The sequence below is a fragment of the Callorhinchus milii genome, unplaced genomic scaffold (assembly GCF_018977255.1).
Source record: "Callorhinchus milii isolate IMCB2004 unplaced genomic scaffold, IMCB_Cmil_1.0 Scaffold12, whole genome shotgun sequence".
NCBI lineage: Eukaryota > Metazoa > Chordata > Chondrichthyes > Chimaeriformes > Callorhinchidae > Callorhinchus > Callorhinchus milii.
The window spans coordinates 10,020,225-10,037,441 of NW_024704753.1; the positions used below are offsets into that span (position 1 = coordinate 10,020,225).

A 17,217-nucleotide genomic window follows, 5' to 3' on the forward strand; every position below is an offset into this window, starting at 1 on the left:
GGGTGGGGGCTCTGTGTGTGTGTAGGGGTGGGGGCTCTGTGTGTGTAGGGGTGGGGGCTCTGTGTGTGTGTAGGGGTGGGGGCTCTGTGTGTGTAGGGTTGGTGGGCAGTGCTAGTAGGAGTGGGAGGTGTGTGTGTGTGTAGGGGTGGAGGGCTGTGCGTGTGTAGGGCTGGGGGGCTGTGTGTGTAGGATTGGGGGTCTGCGTTTAGGTGTAGGTTCTGAGTGTGTAAGGGTGGGGGATGTGTGTATATGTAGGGATGTGTGTAGGGGTGGGAGGCTGTGTGGGTGATGGGGGGGCAATGTGTAATGTTGAGTGATGGTGGCAATGTGTAATTTAGGGTGATGGGGGATCACTGTATAATATAGGATGATAGGAGGGCCACTGTATGATGATGGGGGAGAAGGGGCACTGTGTAGTTTAGGGGATGATTGGCTCCTGTCAATGCCTCCACACCTCAGCCTGGCAGCATCACCATCCATGGATGCACATCCACCTCACTGAGCCAGTACGGAACCTTGACGTGTAGGTTGACTCCTAACTGTCCTTTCTACCCCGTACCATGATCCACTCTGCCTTTCCCCACTTCCGCAACATTGCCCATCTCCACCACTTGCCTTACTCCTCAGGCCGCCGAAACCCTCATTCATGCGTTTATCATATCTATGCTTGACTATGCCAACTCCTTGGTTGCCGGCCTTCCCAACTCTTCCGTCCACAAGCTGCAGATCATTCAGAATTCTGCAGCTTGTGCCTCTCCCGCACCAGGCTCAATGACCCTATCACACCCACCCTTGCCCAACTTCACTGGCTCCCCATCCCCCAGAGGATAAAGTTCAAAATCCTCAGCCTCACCTTCAAGATCCACCACGACCTTGCCCCTTTCTACCTCTGTGACCTGCTAACCCCATGTCAACCTGTCCGCTCCCTCCGCTTAGCCTGCTCCACGTCAACTGCCTGGCCCGACCCACTATCAGCGGTCAGGCTTTCAGCCTCTCTGCCCCAACCCTTTAGAACTTCATCCCACATTCCCTTCACTTTGCTCCCTCCCTTGACTCCTTCAAGGCATGTCTCAAGACCCTTCTCTTCGACCGCGCCTTCAGCAACTCTCTGGCCTCCACGCTCCCCGATCCTAACCGCCCCTGCTAGGGTCCAAATCCCAGACTGTCCAGCATCTTGGACCTTCCTCCTTACGTGAAAGGCACTATACAGATGTAATTTATGTATTTGTTATGAGGATATCACACCGGTCCTTGCCAGGTTCCACTGGGTCCCAATTAACGAACGGATCGATTTCAAGATCCTCTCACTCGTTTTCTAGACAGGGGAACAATCTCAGGATTGTTAGAAGGATTGGGGGAGGTTGGAAGGGATGTCCTCACCCAGAGGCTCATTAGGCTATGGAGTTGATTACCTCCTTTCCATTTCTACTCTTGACTCCAAGTCTAGGACTCCACTGATGTTCTGTCCACCTTCGGATGTTGATAATGGGGTATGTGCTGAGGTTGCAAGGGACAGGCTTTGATAATAAGGATGTGACACACTTTGGTATGAGCTTTATTATTGATTGCGCGATAGAAGCCATGTGACCCTCTTCATGTAGGAATACCTGTGGCGATGAGTGTTTCCCTGGGTGTGTAACCACTGGAGGCTGAAAGAAGGAGAGGCCACTGAGACACGGAGAGGGGGAAGAGAGGACAGGAGCAGAGGAGTTCCAGCAAATGCTGAATCGTTACATGGATAATTAATAGCTGACAGAGAAACAATGTGTGCACTGATTCTGCTGAAGGAATGATTGCAGAGCTGTGTGATCCTGTGTACCCCACTCAACAGCTGAGGAGTGGAGCAAGGTCAGTGCTGTTGGTTGAGGCAAACATGACTGTAGCTCCTTCCAAAGTCCAGAGCAGCCTTAAGAGGATTCACTTAGTACATGGCTTATCGTCCGTTGTACACTGGCTCATGCCCTCTTCTAGCTAGGTCACGGTGATGTCACATTTAGTGCTGATGGACCAGACTCTTCTCTGCTGGGTGCTGGGATGACTGGTTGCACCATGTGGGCCACAACCAGCAATCCTTCACAACAGGATCGGCTTCTACAGCAAGAAAATTCAGGTCACAGAGGCCAGTAGCAGGCACATGTCATGCATAGAGGCCAGCAGGGGCACGTATTATATACCAACTGCCGCTTCCCTGAGGCAACTAATCACGCTCTTATTTAAGGTGAAGCTCCTGCCTTAGTCACACAGCCCAATAAGCAGCAAGGCAAAAAAAAACAAAGCAGGGGCTATTATCTCAATCCTGGGGCACAAAGAGGATCCCAGTATCCCTAGTGATGGGCGTTGGCAAAGATGATATGCTCAGGGAGCTGGCTGCTTTAGTCACTCAGGAGGCATTACGGTACCTCAGGAGTAATAATATCCCTTGCATTTGATATAGTGGATTTATCATGTATCTTGTGGGCGAACCACAGCAGTCAATTGAACACAGCATTATCACACAAATAGCCATGAAGTGAGTATTTGGGGAATTGTTGGCCAGGACATTGGGGAGAGAAATTCCCTTCTCTTTTTGAATAGTGCCATGGGATTTTTAACGTCCAGCTGAGCAGGCAGACGTGAGCTTGGTTTAACGTCACATCTGACGGATGGCACCTCCGACAATGCAGCACACCTCCAGCACTGCATTTGAGAATCAGTTTAGACTATGTGATTTCAAGTCCCGATGTGGGGCTTGAACCTACAACCTTCTGACTCAGAGGCGAGAGCATTACCACTGAGTCAGGCTGACACACCAAGCAGCTGAGTTGTCACTGTGTCAAATATTATAACAAAGAATGTAATACAGAAAATATCCACCTTGAAATAAAACAAACAGTAATACTTTAATAAAATGCTTTTTTGCTGAATTTGTGTGAAAGTGTTTACCTCAGTGTTGGAGTTACAAACCCATCAATGGCTCTATTTCCTCTTCCTAACAAACCACTGTGCACAGTGTCTCGATGACTGGTGTGTTGGAGGATGCAGGGAGATAGGTATGTTTTTTTTGGAAATATTATATTTATAAATATATATTTGGTACAATAGAAATCCAAAACAAACACAACGTACAACGTCTTCTGTTACAATTTTTTTCCCGATACAAAACACATTCCGTTGTTTTACAATCCTTCACCGCACATAGGTTGTGCATACGTTTTTTGGGACATTCCCTTTAAAACACTGGGGAGTCACCCCTCTGTACACCACATCCCTATGCGTGCCCGCACACTCCCTGATAAGGCGCAGTTACTGCTTTCGGAAAGCGCTCCATGTGCACCCTACCTGCACATGATCAGGATTTCAGCTACATATGGGGAAAGACAAAGGCTGGCATTGTGTGGGTGAGGAGGGGCAGTGTGTGTTGGTGAGGTAATGGGTTGGGATTGTTTTAATTTGGAAGTCAAATTTCTGCAGGTCTTAAAAAGAACTGACTTTCAAATTGAGGCTGAATTAAATAATTTTGCCCAATTGTTAAGCAATTTGAAAATTTAAGACAAAAATCTGAAGTCTATGGCCAGAGGCAGCAGGACTACGAGTCTAATGTGCACATCACTCGCCACAGATACCTACTACAATGGTGTGAGGAAGATATTCCTTTTATGTATAGAACCAGGTTGAGGTCTTTTCCTTGTGATGTCTCTGAGGGTTCAGCCAAAGAGCTGTGCTGCAGTTTTCCTGATGGTTTAAATGTGATGTACTGAGAAGTCAGTCAAATGTGACTGGGTTTAACTGGGTTCTCTGTTTTGCTGATCAGTTCCAGATGTGAAGGGAGCAACACAAAACCAGAAACCAAGTGAGAAAGAGAATCCCAGTGAAGTCACGGAGAGAATCAAGCTGAATGGTGAAGACAGACTGATTTACTTATTACCTCACCCCTGTCCCACCACTTGTTTATCTGCCTTAGTATTTAAACAGTTATGTATATATGCCTACCTCTATCACCTATACCTGTTAACTTTAGACTAGATGAGTTCCAAGTTCTGATGTGGGGTTTGAACCCACAAGCTTGAGACTGTACCTGTGTCACCTCTTAGTAACATCAGCCACAGACATAGGATTCACTGCCGCTCTGCATGCTGACTCCTGGTCCAGAGATGAGAGTGCTACCAACTGAGCCAGGCTGATACACTCCACGTTTACTCCACAGGAGCCCCAGATATCTCAAAAGAGGCCAAAGTTCGCAAGCCTTTCTCATTAATGTCAGAATCACATCTTGAACGACTGAGATCCTGCAAAATTATTGTGGAGAAAGCCATTAAGGTAAAATGCATTGCTGTCATTTTATTCCCAGTTCATTGCAAATCTGTTGAAAGGATTGGGCCCGATGCTGAGTCCTCTATTTACCATCAGTGTTTGCTCCTCTTATTCCCACATGGTGAAATTGGTGAGTTTCCTAAGCAGTTACATGATTATACATATTGCCAAGATCCATGCCAATTATATTTACACTTTGCAGACAATATAATGTGGCAGAACCACAGCTGTTCCCACAAGACCACAATTGAGCTGCAATTGATAAAGGCACAAAGGTCCATTTAATTTCCTTCTTCCACAATGCCCTCCCACCATTGTCACATCACAGCCCAAGTGTTTCTTAAATAAAATTTGGGGTCAAATCCCCTTTCTCCCCTTTGCATACTGAGATTGTGTTTGTGTTATAACTTGTCGATACTGTACTGGAGATCCCACTCCACCAAAACCTCAGCTCTCACGATGGTCACAAGATCAGGTCAGATGAAGAAAGCCCTTTGCCCCATTCGATATCATCCCTCCAGAATATCCTTAACACAGCATCAAGCTGCTATTTAAATGAATTTCAGTGTCGTTGCCTCAACCTCACATCCTGGTAACCTGTTCTAGTCTTTAATTACCCTCTAAGTAAAGAAAAACTTCCTGGTGTCTGTTTTGAAATTGCTCTAAACCTGCATCCTCTTGTTCTACTGTCCTCTCTAGTATCCTCTTGAGTTTACTTTTTCAATCCCATTTAAAATTTTATATATCACAATAGTGTCCTCGCTGAGAAGCCTCCTTTCAAGACTGAAGAGCCCTAGCTCATAGTTCATTCCTTTAACATAGGGGATCATCCTCTTTGTTCCTGTGCACTGTGTCTAGGGCCTAGGCAGCCCCCTTATATCAAGGCAACAAGTATTGTATGCAGAAGCTAAAGCTAAATACGGCTTGATGAGAGCACTATAGAATTTAAATAATGATAAGGGAGATCTGAACTCAATTGAATTGGCACCTAGAGTACAATCCCTAGTGTAAATTCCCTATCTTTACATGAAACTCCTCCATATTAAACTACATCTACCATCTTGCTGTGAATTTACATAGGTTCTCGAGCCTTTTGAATTTATGTGAGGTAATTTAAATAACTCCTGTGGACCTGAGGTCTTGGATGTCTGTGTGTATCTGGGTTCCTGTCTTTGTGTGTCTAGCTTCATGTTTCTGTGTATCTGGGTTCCTGGAGTGGGTGCAGCACAGATTCACCAGAATGATACCATGGCTTAAGGGGATAAATTATGAGGACACGTTGCATAAACTTGGCTTTTATTCCCTTGAGTTTAGAAGGTTGAGGGTGATTTGATTGAAGTTTTTTAAATAACAAAGGATTTGGTAGGGTAGCTACAGATAGACTATTTCTTCTGGTGGGAGAATCTATAACAAGGGGACATAATCTTAAAATTAGAGGTAGGTCATTCAGGAGTGAAATCAGGAGGCAGTTTTTCACCCAAAGGGTAGTGGAAATCTGGAACTCTCTCCCCCAAAAGTTTGTGGATGCTGGATCCATTCACATTTTCAAGACGGAGGTAGATAGATATGTGTTAGGTCAGGTATTAAGGGATATGTGGCAAGGATGGGTAACTGGATATGACGTACAGATCAGCCATGATCTTAAAAATGCAGCTGGACTGGCTTCAGTGTGACATACTTGGCAACGGAGTGTCAGAATCAATCAATCAATCAATCAATCAATCAAGCCTCTGTGGTGGTCATGGTAGTTCAGCTCCTGAGACAAGCAGATCTATAGTACTCCAGGGCATGATGATGCCAGCCCAGCCAGCCTGGCTCATTGGTAGGACCTGGAAAGGCAGAACAATCACTGGGGCAGAGAGTCATCCCACTCATAGAATCATAGAATTTTACTACACAGAAGGAGGGCATTCGGCCTATCATGCCTGTGCCGCCTCTTTCAAAGAGCTGACAACTAGTCCCACTTCCCCACTCTTGCCCCATAGCCCTTCAATTTTTTTCCTTTTTAAGTAGCTATCCAATTCCCTTTTGAAAACTATTATCGAAACTGCATCTATCATCCTTTCAGGTCCATGCATTCCAGACCGTAACAATTCTCTGGGTAAAAAAAATTCCCGCAGTCAGGAAGCCAGACACATACACACACACGTGGCCAGGGACCCAGACACACGGCCAGGAAGCCAGACACACACACGCACGGCCAGGTAGCCAGAAACCCACACAAACACACACTGGATTGCTGGATGCGTGTGCACGTGTGTGTGTGTCTGGGTATCTGTCCCCGTTTGCGTGTGTGTCTGTATTTCTGGCCAGGTGTGTGCGTGTCTGGGTTCCTCGTCGCGAGCGTGTGTGTGTCTGGGTTCCTGGCCACGTACGTGTGTGTGTGTGTGTGTGTGTGTGTATCTGGATTCCTGGCCGCGTGCATGTGTGTCTGGGTTCGTGGTCGCGTGTAAGTGCGTGTGTGTCTGGGTTCCTGGCCACATGTGAGTGTGTGTGTCTGGGTTTCCAGCCGGGTGGGTGTCAGGGTCCCTGGCCGAGTGTGTGTGGGTGTCTGGGTCCCTGGCTGTGCACGTGTGTGTCTGGGTTCCTGGCCTGATGTGTCTGGGTTCATGGTCGCACGTTTGTGTGTGTGTGTGTGTGTCTGGGTTCCTGGCTGGGTTTGTGTGTGTCTGGGTTCCTGGCCATGCGTGTGTGTGTGTGTGTATGGGTTCCTGGCCGCACGCGTGTATATCTGGGTTCCTGATCTCGCGTGTGTGTCTGTTTGGATTTGTGGCCGCATGCGTGTGTGTGTCTGGGTTCCTGGCCATGTGTGTGTGTTTGGTTTCCTGGCCACGTGTGTGTATGTGTGTCTGGGTTCCTGGCCACGTGTGTGTGTTTGGTTTCCTGGCCGCATGTGAGTGTCTGGGTTCCTGGCCGCATGTGCGCATGTGTCTGGATTACTTGTCTGGTGGGTGTGCGTGTCTGGTTTCCTGGCTGTGTGCGTGTGTGTGTGTGGATGTCTGGGCTCTTGGCTATGTTTGTGTGTGTGTCTGGGTTCCTGGACGTGTGCTTCTGAGTTGCTTGATGCGCGCAAGTGTGTGTGTTTCTGGGTCCCTGGCCGCACGCACGTGTGTGTCTGGGTTCCTGGCCTCGCACGTATGTGTGTCTAGGTTCTTGGCTGCATGTGTGCGTGTCTGGGTTCCTGGCCGTCTGTGCGTGTGTGGCTGGGTTCCTGGCCTGATGTGTCTGGGTTCATGGTTGCATGTGTGTGTCTGGGTTCCTGGCCACGCGTGTGTGTGTGTTTGTGTCTGGGTTCCTGGCCGCGCACGCGTGTGTGTATGTCTGGGTTCCTGGCCTCACGCGTGTGTCTGTCTGGATTTGTGGCCGCATTCGTGTGTGTGTCTGGGTTCCTGGCCACCTGTGTGTATGTGTGTCTGAGTTCCTGGCCGTGTGTGCGGGTTTGGGTTCCTGGCCGCATATGAGTGTCAGAGTTCCTGGCCTCATGTGCGCGTGTGTTTGGATTCCTTGTCTCGTGTGTGTGTGTATGTGTGTCTGGTTTCCTGGCTGTGTGCATGTGTTTGTGTATGTCTGGGCTCTTGGCTACGTTTGTGTGTGTGTGTCTGGGTTCCTGGCCACGCGCGTGCATGTGTCTGGGTTCCTGGCCACGTGTAAGTGTATGTGTCTGAGTTCTGGCCACGTATGAGTGCGTGTGTCTGGGTTCCTGGCCACATGTGTTTTCGTCTGGGTTCCTGGCCACGTGTGCGTGTCTGGGTTCCTGGCCCTGTGTGTGTGTGTGTCTAGGTTCTTGGCTGTGGCGTGTGTGTATGGGTACCCTGCCACATGTGCGTGTGTGTCTGGATTCCTGGCATCGTGCGTGTGTGTGTTTGGGTTCCTGGCTGTGTGTGTATGTGTCTGGGTTCTTGGCTGCGTTTGTGTGCGTGTCTGGGTTCCTGGCCGCGTGTGTGTATGGGTTCCTGGCATGGCGCATTTGTCTGTCTAGTTTTGTGGCCGCACACGTGTGTATCTCTGTTCCTGGACACGTGTGTGTAAGTGTTTCTGGGTTCCTGGCCGTGTGCGTGTGTCTGTCTGGGTTCTTGGCTGCGTTTGTATGTGTGTCTGGGTTCCTGGCCACGGGTGTGTGTGTGTGTCTGGGTTCCTGGTCCTGTGTGTGTCTGGGTTCTTGGCCACGTGTGCGTGTCTGGGTTCCTGGCCGCGTGTGTGTGTCTGGGTTCTTGGCTGCGTGTGCGTGTCTGGGTTCCTGTCATCGTGCGCGTGTCTGGGTTCCTGGCCGCACATGTGTTTGTGTCTGGGTTCCTGGCCACGCACGCCTATGTGTCTGGTTTCCTGGCTGCATGTATGCATGTGTGTCTGGGTTCCTGGCCATGTGTCTGTGTGTGTGTGTGTGTCTGAGTTCTTGGCTACGTTTGTGTGTGTGTGTCTGGGCTCCTGGCCGCACGCGTGTGTGTATCTGGGTTCCTGGCCGCGTGTGTGTGTCTGGATACCTTGTCTCGTGCATGAGTGTGTCTGGTTTCCTGGCTGTGTGCGTATGTCTGGGCTCTTGGCTACGTTTGTGTTTGTGTCTGGGTTCCTGGACGTGTGCATCTGGGTTGCTGGACGCGCGCGTTTGTGTGTCTGGGTTCCTGGCCACACGCGTGCGTGTGTCTCGGTTCCTGGCCACGTGTGTGTAAGTGTGTCTGGATTCCTGGCCGTGTGCGTGTGTGTGTCTGGGTTCTTGGCTGCGTTTGTGTGTGTGTCTGGGTTCCTGGCCGCACGCGTGTGTATTTCTGGCTTCCTGGCTGCGTGTGTGTATGTGTGTCTTGGTTCCTGGCCTCGTGTGTGTGTGTGTCTGCGTTCCTGGCTGAGTGTGTGTGTCTGGGTTCTTGGCCACATGTGTGTGTCTGGGTTCCTGGCCGCGTGTTTGTGTCTGGATTCTTGGCTGCATGTGCGTGTCTGGGTTCCTGGCCGCATGTGTGTGTGTCTGGGTTCTTGGCTGCTTGTGGTGTCTGGGTTCCTGGCCGTGTGTGTATGTGTGTCTGGGTTCTTGGCCGCGCACGGGTGTGTGTCTGGGTTCTTGGCCACGTGTGTGTGTCTGAGTTCCTGGCAGTGTGTGTGTGTCTTAGTTTCTGGCCGCACATGTGTTTGAGTCTGGGTTCCTGGCCACGATTGCCTGTGTGTCTGGATTCCTGGCTGCGCATGTGTATGTGTTTCTGAGTTCCTGGCCACGCACGTGTATGTCTGGGTTCCTGGCCTCGCACGTGTGTCTGTCTGGTTTTGTGGCCGCACGCATGTGTGTATCTGGGTTCCTGGCCTCGTGCGTGTGTCTGGGTTCCTGTGTGAGTATGTGTGTCTGGGTTCCTGGCCACGTGTGAGTGTGTGTGTCTGGGTTCCTGGCCGCGTGTGTGCGTCTGGGTTCCTGGCTGCGTGTGCGTATCTGGGCTCCTGGTCCCGTGTGCGCGTCTGGGTTCTTGGCCACATGTGCGTGTATGGGTTCCTGGCCCCGTGTTTGTGTCTGGGTTCTTGGCTGCGTGTGCGTGTCTGCGTTCCTGGTCGCGTGTGTGTGTGTCTGGGTTCTTGGCTGCTTGTGTTGTCTGGGTTCCTGGCCTCGTGCGTGTGTCTGGGTTCCTGGCCTCATGTGCGCTTGTGTCTGGATTCCTTGTCTTTTGCGTGTGTGTGTCTGGTTTCCTGGCTGTGTGCGTGTGTTTGTGTATGTCTGGGCTCTCGGCTACGTTTGTGTGTGTGTTTGGGTTCCAGAACTTGTGCGTTTGGGTTGCTGGACGCGCGCGCGTTTGTGTGTCTGGGTTCCTGGCCACGCGCGTGCGTGTGTCTAGGTTCCTGGCCACGTGTGAGTGTGTGTGTCTGGGTTCCTGGCCACGTGTGAGTGTGTGTGTCTGGGTTCCTGGCCGCGTGTGTGCGTCTGGGTTCCTGGCTGCGTGTGCGTGTCTGGGCTCCTGGTCCCGTGTGCGCGTCTGGGTACCTGGCCACATGTGTGTGTGTCTAGGTTCTTGGCTGCGGTGTGTGTGTATGGTACCCTGCCACATGTGCGTGTGTGTCTTAATTCCTGGCATCGTGTGTGTCTGGGTCTGGGTTCTTGGCCACATGTGCGTGACTGGGTTCCTGGCCACGTGTTTGTGTCTGGGTTCTTGGCTGCGTGTGCGTGTCTGCGTTCCTGGCCGCGCGTGTGTGTGTCAGGGTTCTTGGCTGCTTGTGGTGTCTGGGTTCCTGGCCTCGTGCGTGTGTCTGGGTTCCTGGCCATGCACGCCTATGTGTCTGGTTTCCTGGCTGTGTGTGTGTGTGTTTGGGTTCTTGGCCGGGCACATGTGTGTATCTGGGTTCTTGGCCGCGTGTGTGTGTCCGGATTCCTGGCCATGTGTGTGTGTCTGGGTTCCTGGCCGCACATGTGTTTGAGTCTGGGTTCCTGGCCACGCATGCCTGTGTGTCTGGTTTCCTGGCTGCGCATGTGTATGTGTTTCTGAGTTCCTGGCCATGCGCGTGTGTGTGTCTGGGTTCCTGGCCGCGTGTGTGCGTCTGGGTTCCTGGCCACGGGCGTGCATGTGTCTGGGCTCCTGGTCCCGTGTGCGTGTCTGAGTTCCTGGCCACGTGTGTGTGTGTGTCTAGGTTCTTCGCTGCGGCGTGTGGGTACAACAAGAACAAGATTCCATTTATCTCTTTCACGTCGGGAGGACGTCCCAAGGCGCTGGACAGTTGGGTCAGGACCCGAGCATTGGGGGGAAATGGTCAGGGTGAGGGGAGGGAAGGGAGGGAGCGAGGAGGGGGGAGAGAGTCGAGAGGGGAGCTGAAGGCACCGTCAAAGAGAAAAGTCTTGAGAGTGTGTATGGGTACCACATGTGCGTGTGTGTCTGGATTCCTGGCATTGTGCGTGTGTGTCTGGGTTCCTGGCTGTGTGTGTGTGTGTGTCTGGGTTCTTGGCTGCGTTTGTGTGCGTGTCTAAGTTCCTGGCCGCGTGTGTGTATGTGTGTCTGGGTTCCTGGCCACACACGCGTCTGTGTATGGATTCCTGGCCGCGCGCATGTATGTCTGGGTTCCTGGCCGCGTGTGTGTGTCTGGGTTCCTGGCTGCGTGTGTGTAAGTGTTTCTGGGTTCCTGGCTGTGTGCGTGTGTGTGTCTGGGTTCCTGGCCGCACACATGTGTATTTCTGGCTTCCTGGCCGTGTGCGTGTTTGCATCTGGGTTACTGCCCGCGTGTGCGTGTCTGGGTTCCTGGCCGCATTTGTGTAAGTGTTTCTGGGTTCCTGGACGTGTGCATGTGTGTGTCTGGGTTCTTGGCTGCGCTTGTATGTGTGTCTGGGTTCCTGGCCGCACGCATGTGTATTTCTGGCTTCCTGGCCGTGTGCGTGTGTGTGTCTGGGTTCTTGGCTGCGTTTGTATATGTGTCTGGGTTCCTGGCCATGTTTGTGTGTTTGTGTCTGGGTTCCTGGCCCTGTGTGTTTCTGGGTTCCTGGCCATGTGTGCGTGTGTGTCTGGGTTCTTGGCTGCGTTTGTGTGTATGTCTGGGATCCTGGCCTCGCGCGTGTGTCTGTCTGGTTTTGTGGCCACACGCATGTGTGTCTGTGTTCCTGGCCGCGTGTGTGTGTCTGAGTTCCTGGCCACGTTTGTGTAAGTGTTACTGGGTTCCTGGCCGTGTGCGTATGTCTGGGTTCCTGGCCGCACGCATGTGTATTTCTGGCTTCCTGGCCACGTGTGCGTGTGTGTGTCTGGGTTCCTGGCCCCGTGTGTGTCTGGGTTCTTGGCCACGTGTGCGTGTCTGGGTTCCTAGTTGCGTGTTTGCATCTGGGTTCTTGGCTGCGTGTGCATGTCTGGGTTCCTGGCCGCGTGTGTGTGTCTGGGTTCTTGGCTGCGTTTGTGTGCGTGTCTGGGTTCCTGGCATCGTGCACGTGTCTGGGTTCCTGGCCACACATGTGTTTGTGTCTGGGTTCCTGGCCATGCACGCCTATGTGTCTGGTTTCCTGGCTGCATGTGTGCATGTGTGTCTGGGTTCCTGGCCGTGTGTGTGTGTGTCTGAGTTCTTGGCTACGTTTGTGTGTGTGTGTGTCTGGTTTCCTGGCTGTGTGCGTATGTCTGGCCTCTTGGCTACGTTTGTGTGTGTGTCTGGGTTCCTGGACGTGTGCATCTGGGTTGCTGGACGCGCGCGCGTTTGTGTGTCTGGGTTCCTGGCCACGCGCGTGCGTGTGTCTGGGTTCCTGGCCGCGTGTGAGTGTGTATGTTTGGGTTCCTGGCCACGTGTGAGTGTGTGTGTCTGGGTTCCTGGCCGCGTGTGCGTGTCTGGGCTCCTGTTCCCTTGTGCGTGCCTGGGTACCCTGCCACATGTGCGTGTGTGTCTGGATTCCTGGCATCGTGCGTGTGTGTGTCTGGGTTCCTGGCTGTGTGTGTGTGTGTGTCTGGGTTCTTGACTGTGTTTGTGTGCGTGTCTGGATTTCTGGCCGCGTGTGTTTATGTGTGTCTGGGTTCCTGGCCACACACGTGTGTGTGTATGGGTTCCTGGCTTCGCGCGTGAGTCTGTCAGGTTTTGTGGCCGTACGCGTGTGTGTCTGTGTTTCTGGCCGCACATGTGTTTGAGTCTGGGTTCCTGGCCACGATTGCCTGTGTGTCTGGATTCCTGGCTGCGCTGTGTTTCTGAGTTCCAGGCCACGTGTGTGTGTGTGTGTCTGGGTTCCTGGCCACGCACGCGTGTGTGTATGGGTTCCTGGCCACACACGTGTATGTCTGGGTTCTTGGCTGCGTGTGCGTGTCTGGGTTCCTGGCATCGTGCACGTGTCTGGGTTCCTGGCCGCACATGTGTTTGTGTCTGGGTTCCTGGCTATGCACGCCTATGTGTCTGGTTTCCTGGCTGCATGTGTGCATGTGTGTCTGGGTTCCTGGCCATGTGTGTGTGTGTGTGTTTCAGTTCTTGGCTACATTTCTGTGTGTATGTCTGGATTCCTAGCCGTGAGTGTGTGTGTGTGTGTGGCTGGGTTCTTGGCTGCGTTTGTGTGTGTGTCTGGGTACTTGGCCGCACGTGTGTGTATTTCTGGCTTCCTGGCTGCATGTGTGTGTCTGCGTTCCTGGCTGCATGTGTGTGACTGGGTTCTTGGCTGCGTGTGCGTGTCTGGGTTCCTGGCTGCGTGTGTGTGTGTCTGGGTTCTTGGCAGCTTCTGGTGTTGGGGTTCCTGGCCTCGTGCGAGTGTCTGGGTTCCTGGTCACGCACGCCTATGTGTCTGGTTTCCTGGCGTCGTGTGTGTGTGTGCGTCTGGTTTCTTGGCCGCGCACGTGTGTGTGTCTGGGTTCTTGGCTGCGTGTGCATGTCTGGGTTCCTGGCATCTTGCGTTTGTCTGGGTTCCTGGCCGCACATGTGTTTCAGTCTGGGTCCCTGGCCACACATGCCTGTGTGTCTGGTTTCCTGGCTGCGCATGTGTATGTGTTTCTGAGTTCCTGGCCACGTGTGCGTGTGTGTGTATCTGGGATCCTGGCCACGCACGCGTGTATGTCTGGGTTCCAGGCCTCGCGCGTGTGTCTGTCTGGTTTTGTGGCCGCACGCGTGTGTGTATCTGGGTTCCTGGCCGCGTGTGCATGTGTCTGGGTTCTTGGCTGCGTTTGTGTGCGTGTCTGGGTTCCTGGCCACGTGTGCATCTGGGTTCCTGGCCACACACGCGTCTGTGTATGGGTTCCTGGCCGCACGCGTGTATGTCTGGGTTTCTGGCCTTGCCCGTGTGTCTGTCTCGTTTTGTGGCCGCACGCGTGTGTGTCTGTGTTCCTGGCCGCGTGTGTGTGTCGGGGGTCCTGGCCATGTGCGTGTGTGTGTCTGGGTTCTTGTCTGCGTTTGTGTGTATGTCTGGATTCCTGGCCGCATATGCATGTGTGACTGGATTCCTTGCATCGTACCTGTGTGTGTTTGTGTCTGGGTTCCTGGTCGCGTGTACATCACTGGGTTCCTGGCCTCGCGCGTATGTGTGTCTAGGTTCTTGGCCGCGTGGGTGTGTGTCTGGGTTCTTGGCCGCGTGGGTGTGTGTCTGGGTTCCTGGCCTGATATGTCTGGGTTCATGGTCGCACGTGTGTATGTGGCTGTCTGGGTTCCTGGCTGGGTTTGTGTGTGTCTTGGTTCCTGGCCACGCGTGTATGTGTGTGTGTCTGGGTTGCTGGACGCGCGCGCGTTTGTGTGTCTGGGTTCCTGGCCACGCGCGTGCGTGTGTCTGGGTTCCTGGCCGCGTGTGAGTGTGTATGTTTGGGTTCCTGGCCACGTGTGAGTGTGTGTGTCTGGGTTCCTGGCCGCGTGTGCGTGTCTGGGCTCCTGTTCCCTTGTGCGTGCCTGGGTACCCTGCCACATGTGCGTGTGTGTCTGGATTCCTGGCATCGTGCGTGTGTGTGTCTGGGTTCCTGGCTGTGTGTGTGTGTGTGTCTGGGTTCTTGACTGTGTTTGTGTGCGTGTCTGGATTTCTGGCCGCGTGTGTTTATGTGTGTCTGGGTTCCTGGCCACACACGTGTGTGTGTATGGGTTCCTGGCTTCGCGCGTGAGTCTGTCAGGTTTTGTGGCCGTACGCGTGTGTGTCTGTGTTTCTGGCCGCACATGTGTTTGAGTCTGGGTTCCTGGCCACGATTGCCTGTGTGTCTGGATTCCTGGCTGCGCTGTGTTTCTGAGTTCCAGGCCACGTGTGTGTGTGTGTGTCTGGGTTCCTGGCCACGCACGCGTGTGTGTATGGGTTCCTGGCCACACACGTGTATGTCTGGGTTCTTGGCTGCGTGTGCGTGTCTGGGTTCCTGGCATCGTGCACGTGTCTGGGTTCCTGGCCGCACATGTGTTTGTGTCTGGGTTCCTGGCTATGCACGCCTATGTGTCTGGTTTCCTGGCTGCATGTGTGCATGTGTGTCTGGGTTCCTGGCCATGTGTGTGTGTGTGTGTTTCAGTTCTTGGCTACATTTCTGTGTGTATGTCTGGATTCCTAGCCGTGAGTGTGTGTGTGTGTGTGGCTGGGTTCTTGGCTGCGTTTGTGTGTGTGTCTGGGTACTTGGCCGCACGTGTGTGTATTTCTGGCTTCCTGGCCGCATGTGTGTCTGTGTGTTTGGGTACCTGGCCGCGTGTGTGTGTGTGTGTGTGTGTGTCTGCGTTCCTGGCTGCATGTGTGTGTCTGCGTTCCTGGCTGCATGTGTGTGACTGGGTTCTTGGCTGCGTGTGCGTGTCTGGGTTCCTGGCTGCGTGTGTGTGTGTCTGGGTTCTTGGCAGCTTGTGGTGTTGGGGTTCCTGGCCTCGTGCGAGTGTCTGGGTTCCTGGTCACGCACGCCTATGTGTCTGGTTTCCTGGCGTCGTGTGTGTGTGTGCGTCTGGTTTCTTGGCCGCGCACGTGTGTGTGTCTGGGTTCTTGGCTGCGTGTGCATGTCTGGGTTCCTGGCATCTTGCGTTTGTCTGGGTTCCTGGCCGCACATGTGTTTCAGTCTGGGTTCCTGGCCACACATGCCTGTGTGTCTGGTTTCCTGGCTGCGCATGTGTATGTGTTTCTGAGTTCCTGGCCACGTGTGCGTGTGTGTGTATCTGGGATCCTGGCCACGCACGCGTGTATGTCTGGGTTCCAGGCCTCGCGCGTGTGTCTGTCTGGTTTTGTGGCCGCACGCGTGTGTGTATCTGGGTTCCTGGCCGCGTGTGCATGTGTCTGGGTTCTTGGCTGCGTTTGTGTGCGTGTCTGGGTTCCTGGCCACGTGTGCATCTGGGTTCCTGGCCACACACGCGTCTGTGTATGGGTTCCTGGCCGCACGCGTGTATGTCTGGGTTTCTGGCCTTGCCCGTGTGTCTGTCTCGTTTTGTGGCCGCACGCGTGTGTGTCTGTGTTCCTGGCCGCGTGTGTGTGTCGGGGGTCCTGGCCATGTGCGTGTGTGTGTCTGGGTTCTTGTCTGCGTTTGTGTGTATGTCTGGATTCCTGGCCGCATATGCATGTGTGACTGGATTCCTTGCATCGTACCTGTGTGTGTTTGTGTCTGGGTTCCTGGTCGCGTGTACATCACTGGGTTCCTGGCCTCGCGCGTATGTGTGTCTAGGTTCTTGGCCGCGTGGGTGTGTGTCTGGGTTCCTGGCCTGATATGTCTGGGTTCATGGTCGCACGTGTGTATGTGGCTGTCTGGGTTCCTGGCTGGGTTTGTGTGTGTCTTGGTTCCTGGCCACGCGTGTATGTGTGTGTGTCTGGGTTGCTGGCCGTGCACGCGTGTTTGTATGGGTTCCTGGCCGCGTGTGTGTATGTGTGTCTGGGTTCCTGGCCGCGTGTGCATGTGTGTTTGGGTTCCTGGCCGCATGTGCGCGTGTGTATGTCTTGTTACCTGGCCCCGCGCGTGTGTGTCCGGTTTCCTGGCTGTGTGCGCGTGTGTGTATGTCTGGGCTCTTTGCTACGTTTGTGTGTGTGTCTGGGTTCCTGGACTTTTTTGTCTGGGTACCTGGCCCCGCGCGTGTGTGTGTCTGGGTTCCTGGCCACATGTGAGTGTGTGTGTCTGGGTTCCTGGCCACGTGTGTGTGTCTGGGTTCCTGGCCTCGTGTGTGCGTCTGGGTTCTTGGCCGCATGTGTGTGTCTGGGTTCCTGGCCGCACATGTGTTTCAGTCTGGGTTCCTGGCCACGCATGCCTGTGTGTCTGGTTTCCTGGCTGCGCATGTGTATGTGTTTTTGAGTTCCTGGCCACGTGTGCGTGTGTTTGTGTGTGTGTCTGGGTTCCTGGCCACGCATGCGTGTGTGTATGGGTTCCTGGCCTCATGCGTGTTTCTGTCTGGTTTTGTGGCTGCACGCATGTGTGTATCTGGATTCCTGGCCGCGTGTGTGTGTCTGAGTTCCTGGCCGCATGTGTGTAAGTGTGTCTGGGTTCCTGGCACGTGTGTTTGTCTGGGTTCCTGGCCGCGTGTGTGTGTCTGAGTTCCAACCGTGTGTGTGTGTCTGGGTTCCTGGCTGTGCGCATGTGTGTATCTGGCTTCCTGGCCACGCGCGTG

General features: G+C 53.4%; 1 protein-coding gene across 1 annotated transcript in view; it reads left to right on the top strand.

Annotated features, from left to right (window-relative positions):
• The first annotated feature begins 2,330 nt into the window (after positions 1–2,330).
• ttll3 (tubulin tyrosine ligase-like family, member 3) overlaps positions 2,331–17,217 on the top strand; it is a 64,103-nt gene continuing 49,216 nt past the window's right edge. The window contains exons 1-3 of the mRNA XM_007911216.2: positions 2,331–2,406; positions 3,791–3,877; positions 4,184–4,296. Of these exons, the coding sequence (XP_007909407.1) occupies positions 2,331–2,406; positions 3,791–3,877; positions 4,184–4,296 (276 nt within the window). The remainder of the gene's footprint in view (positions 2,407–3,790; positions 3,878–4,183; positions 4,297–17,217) is intronic.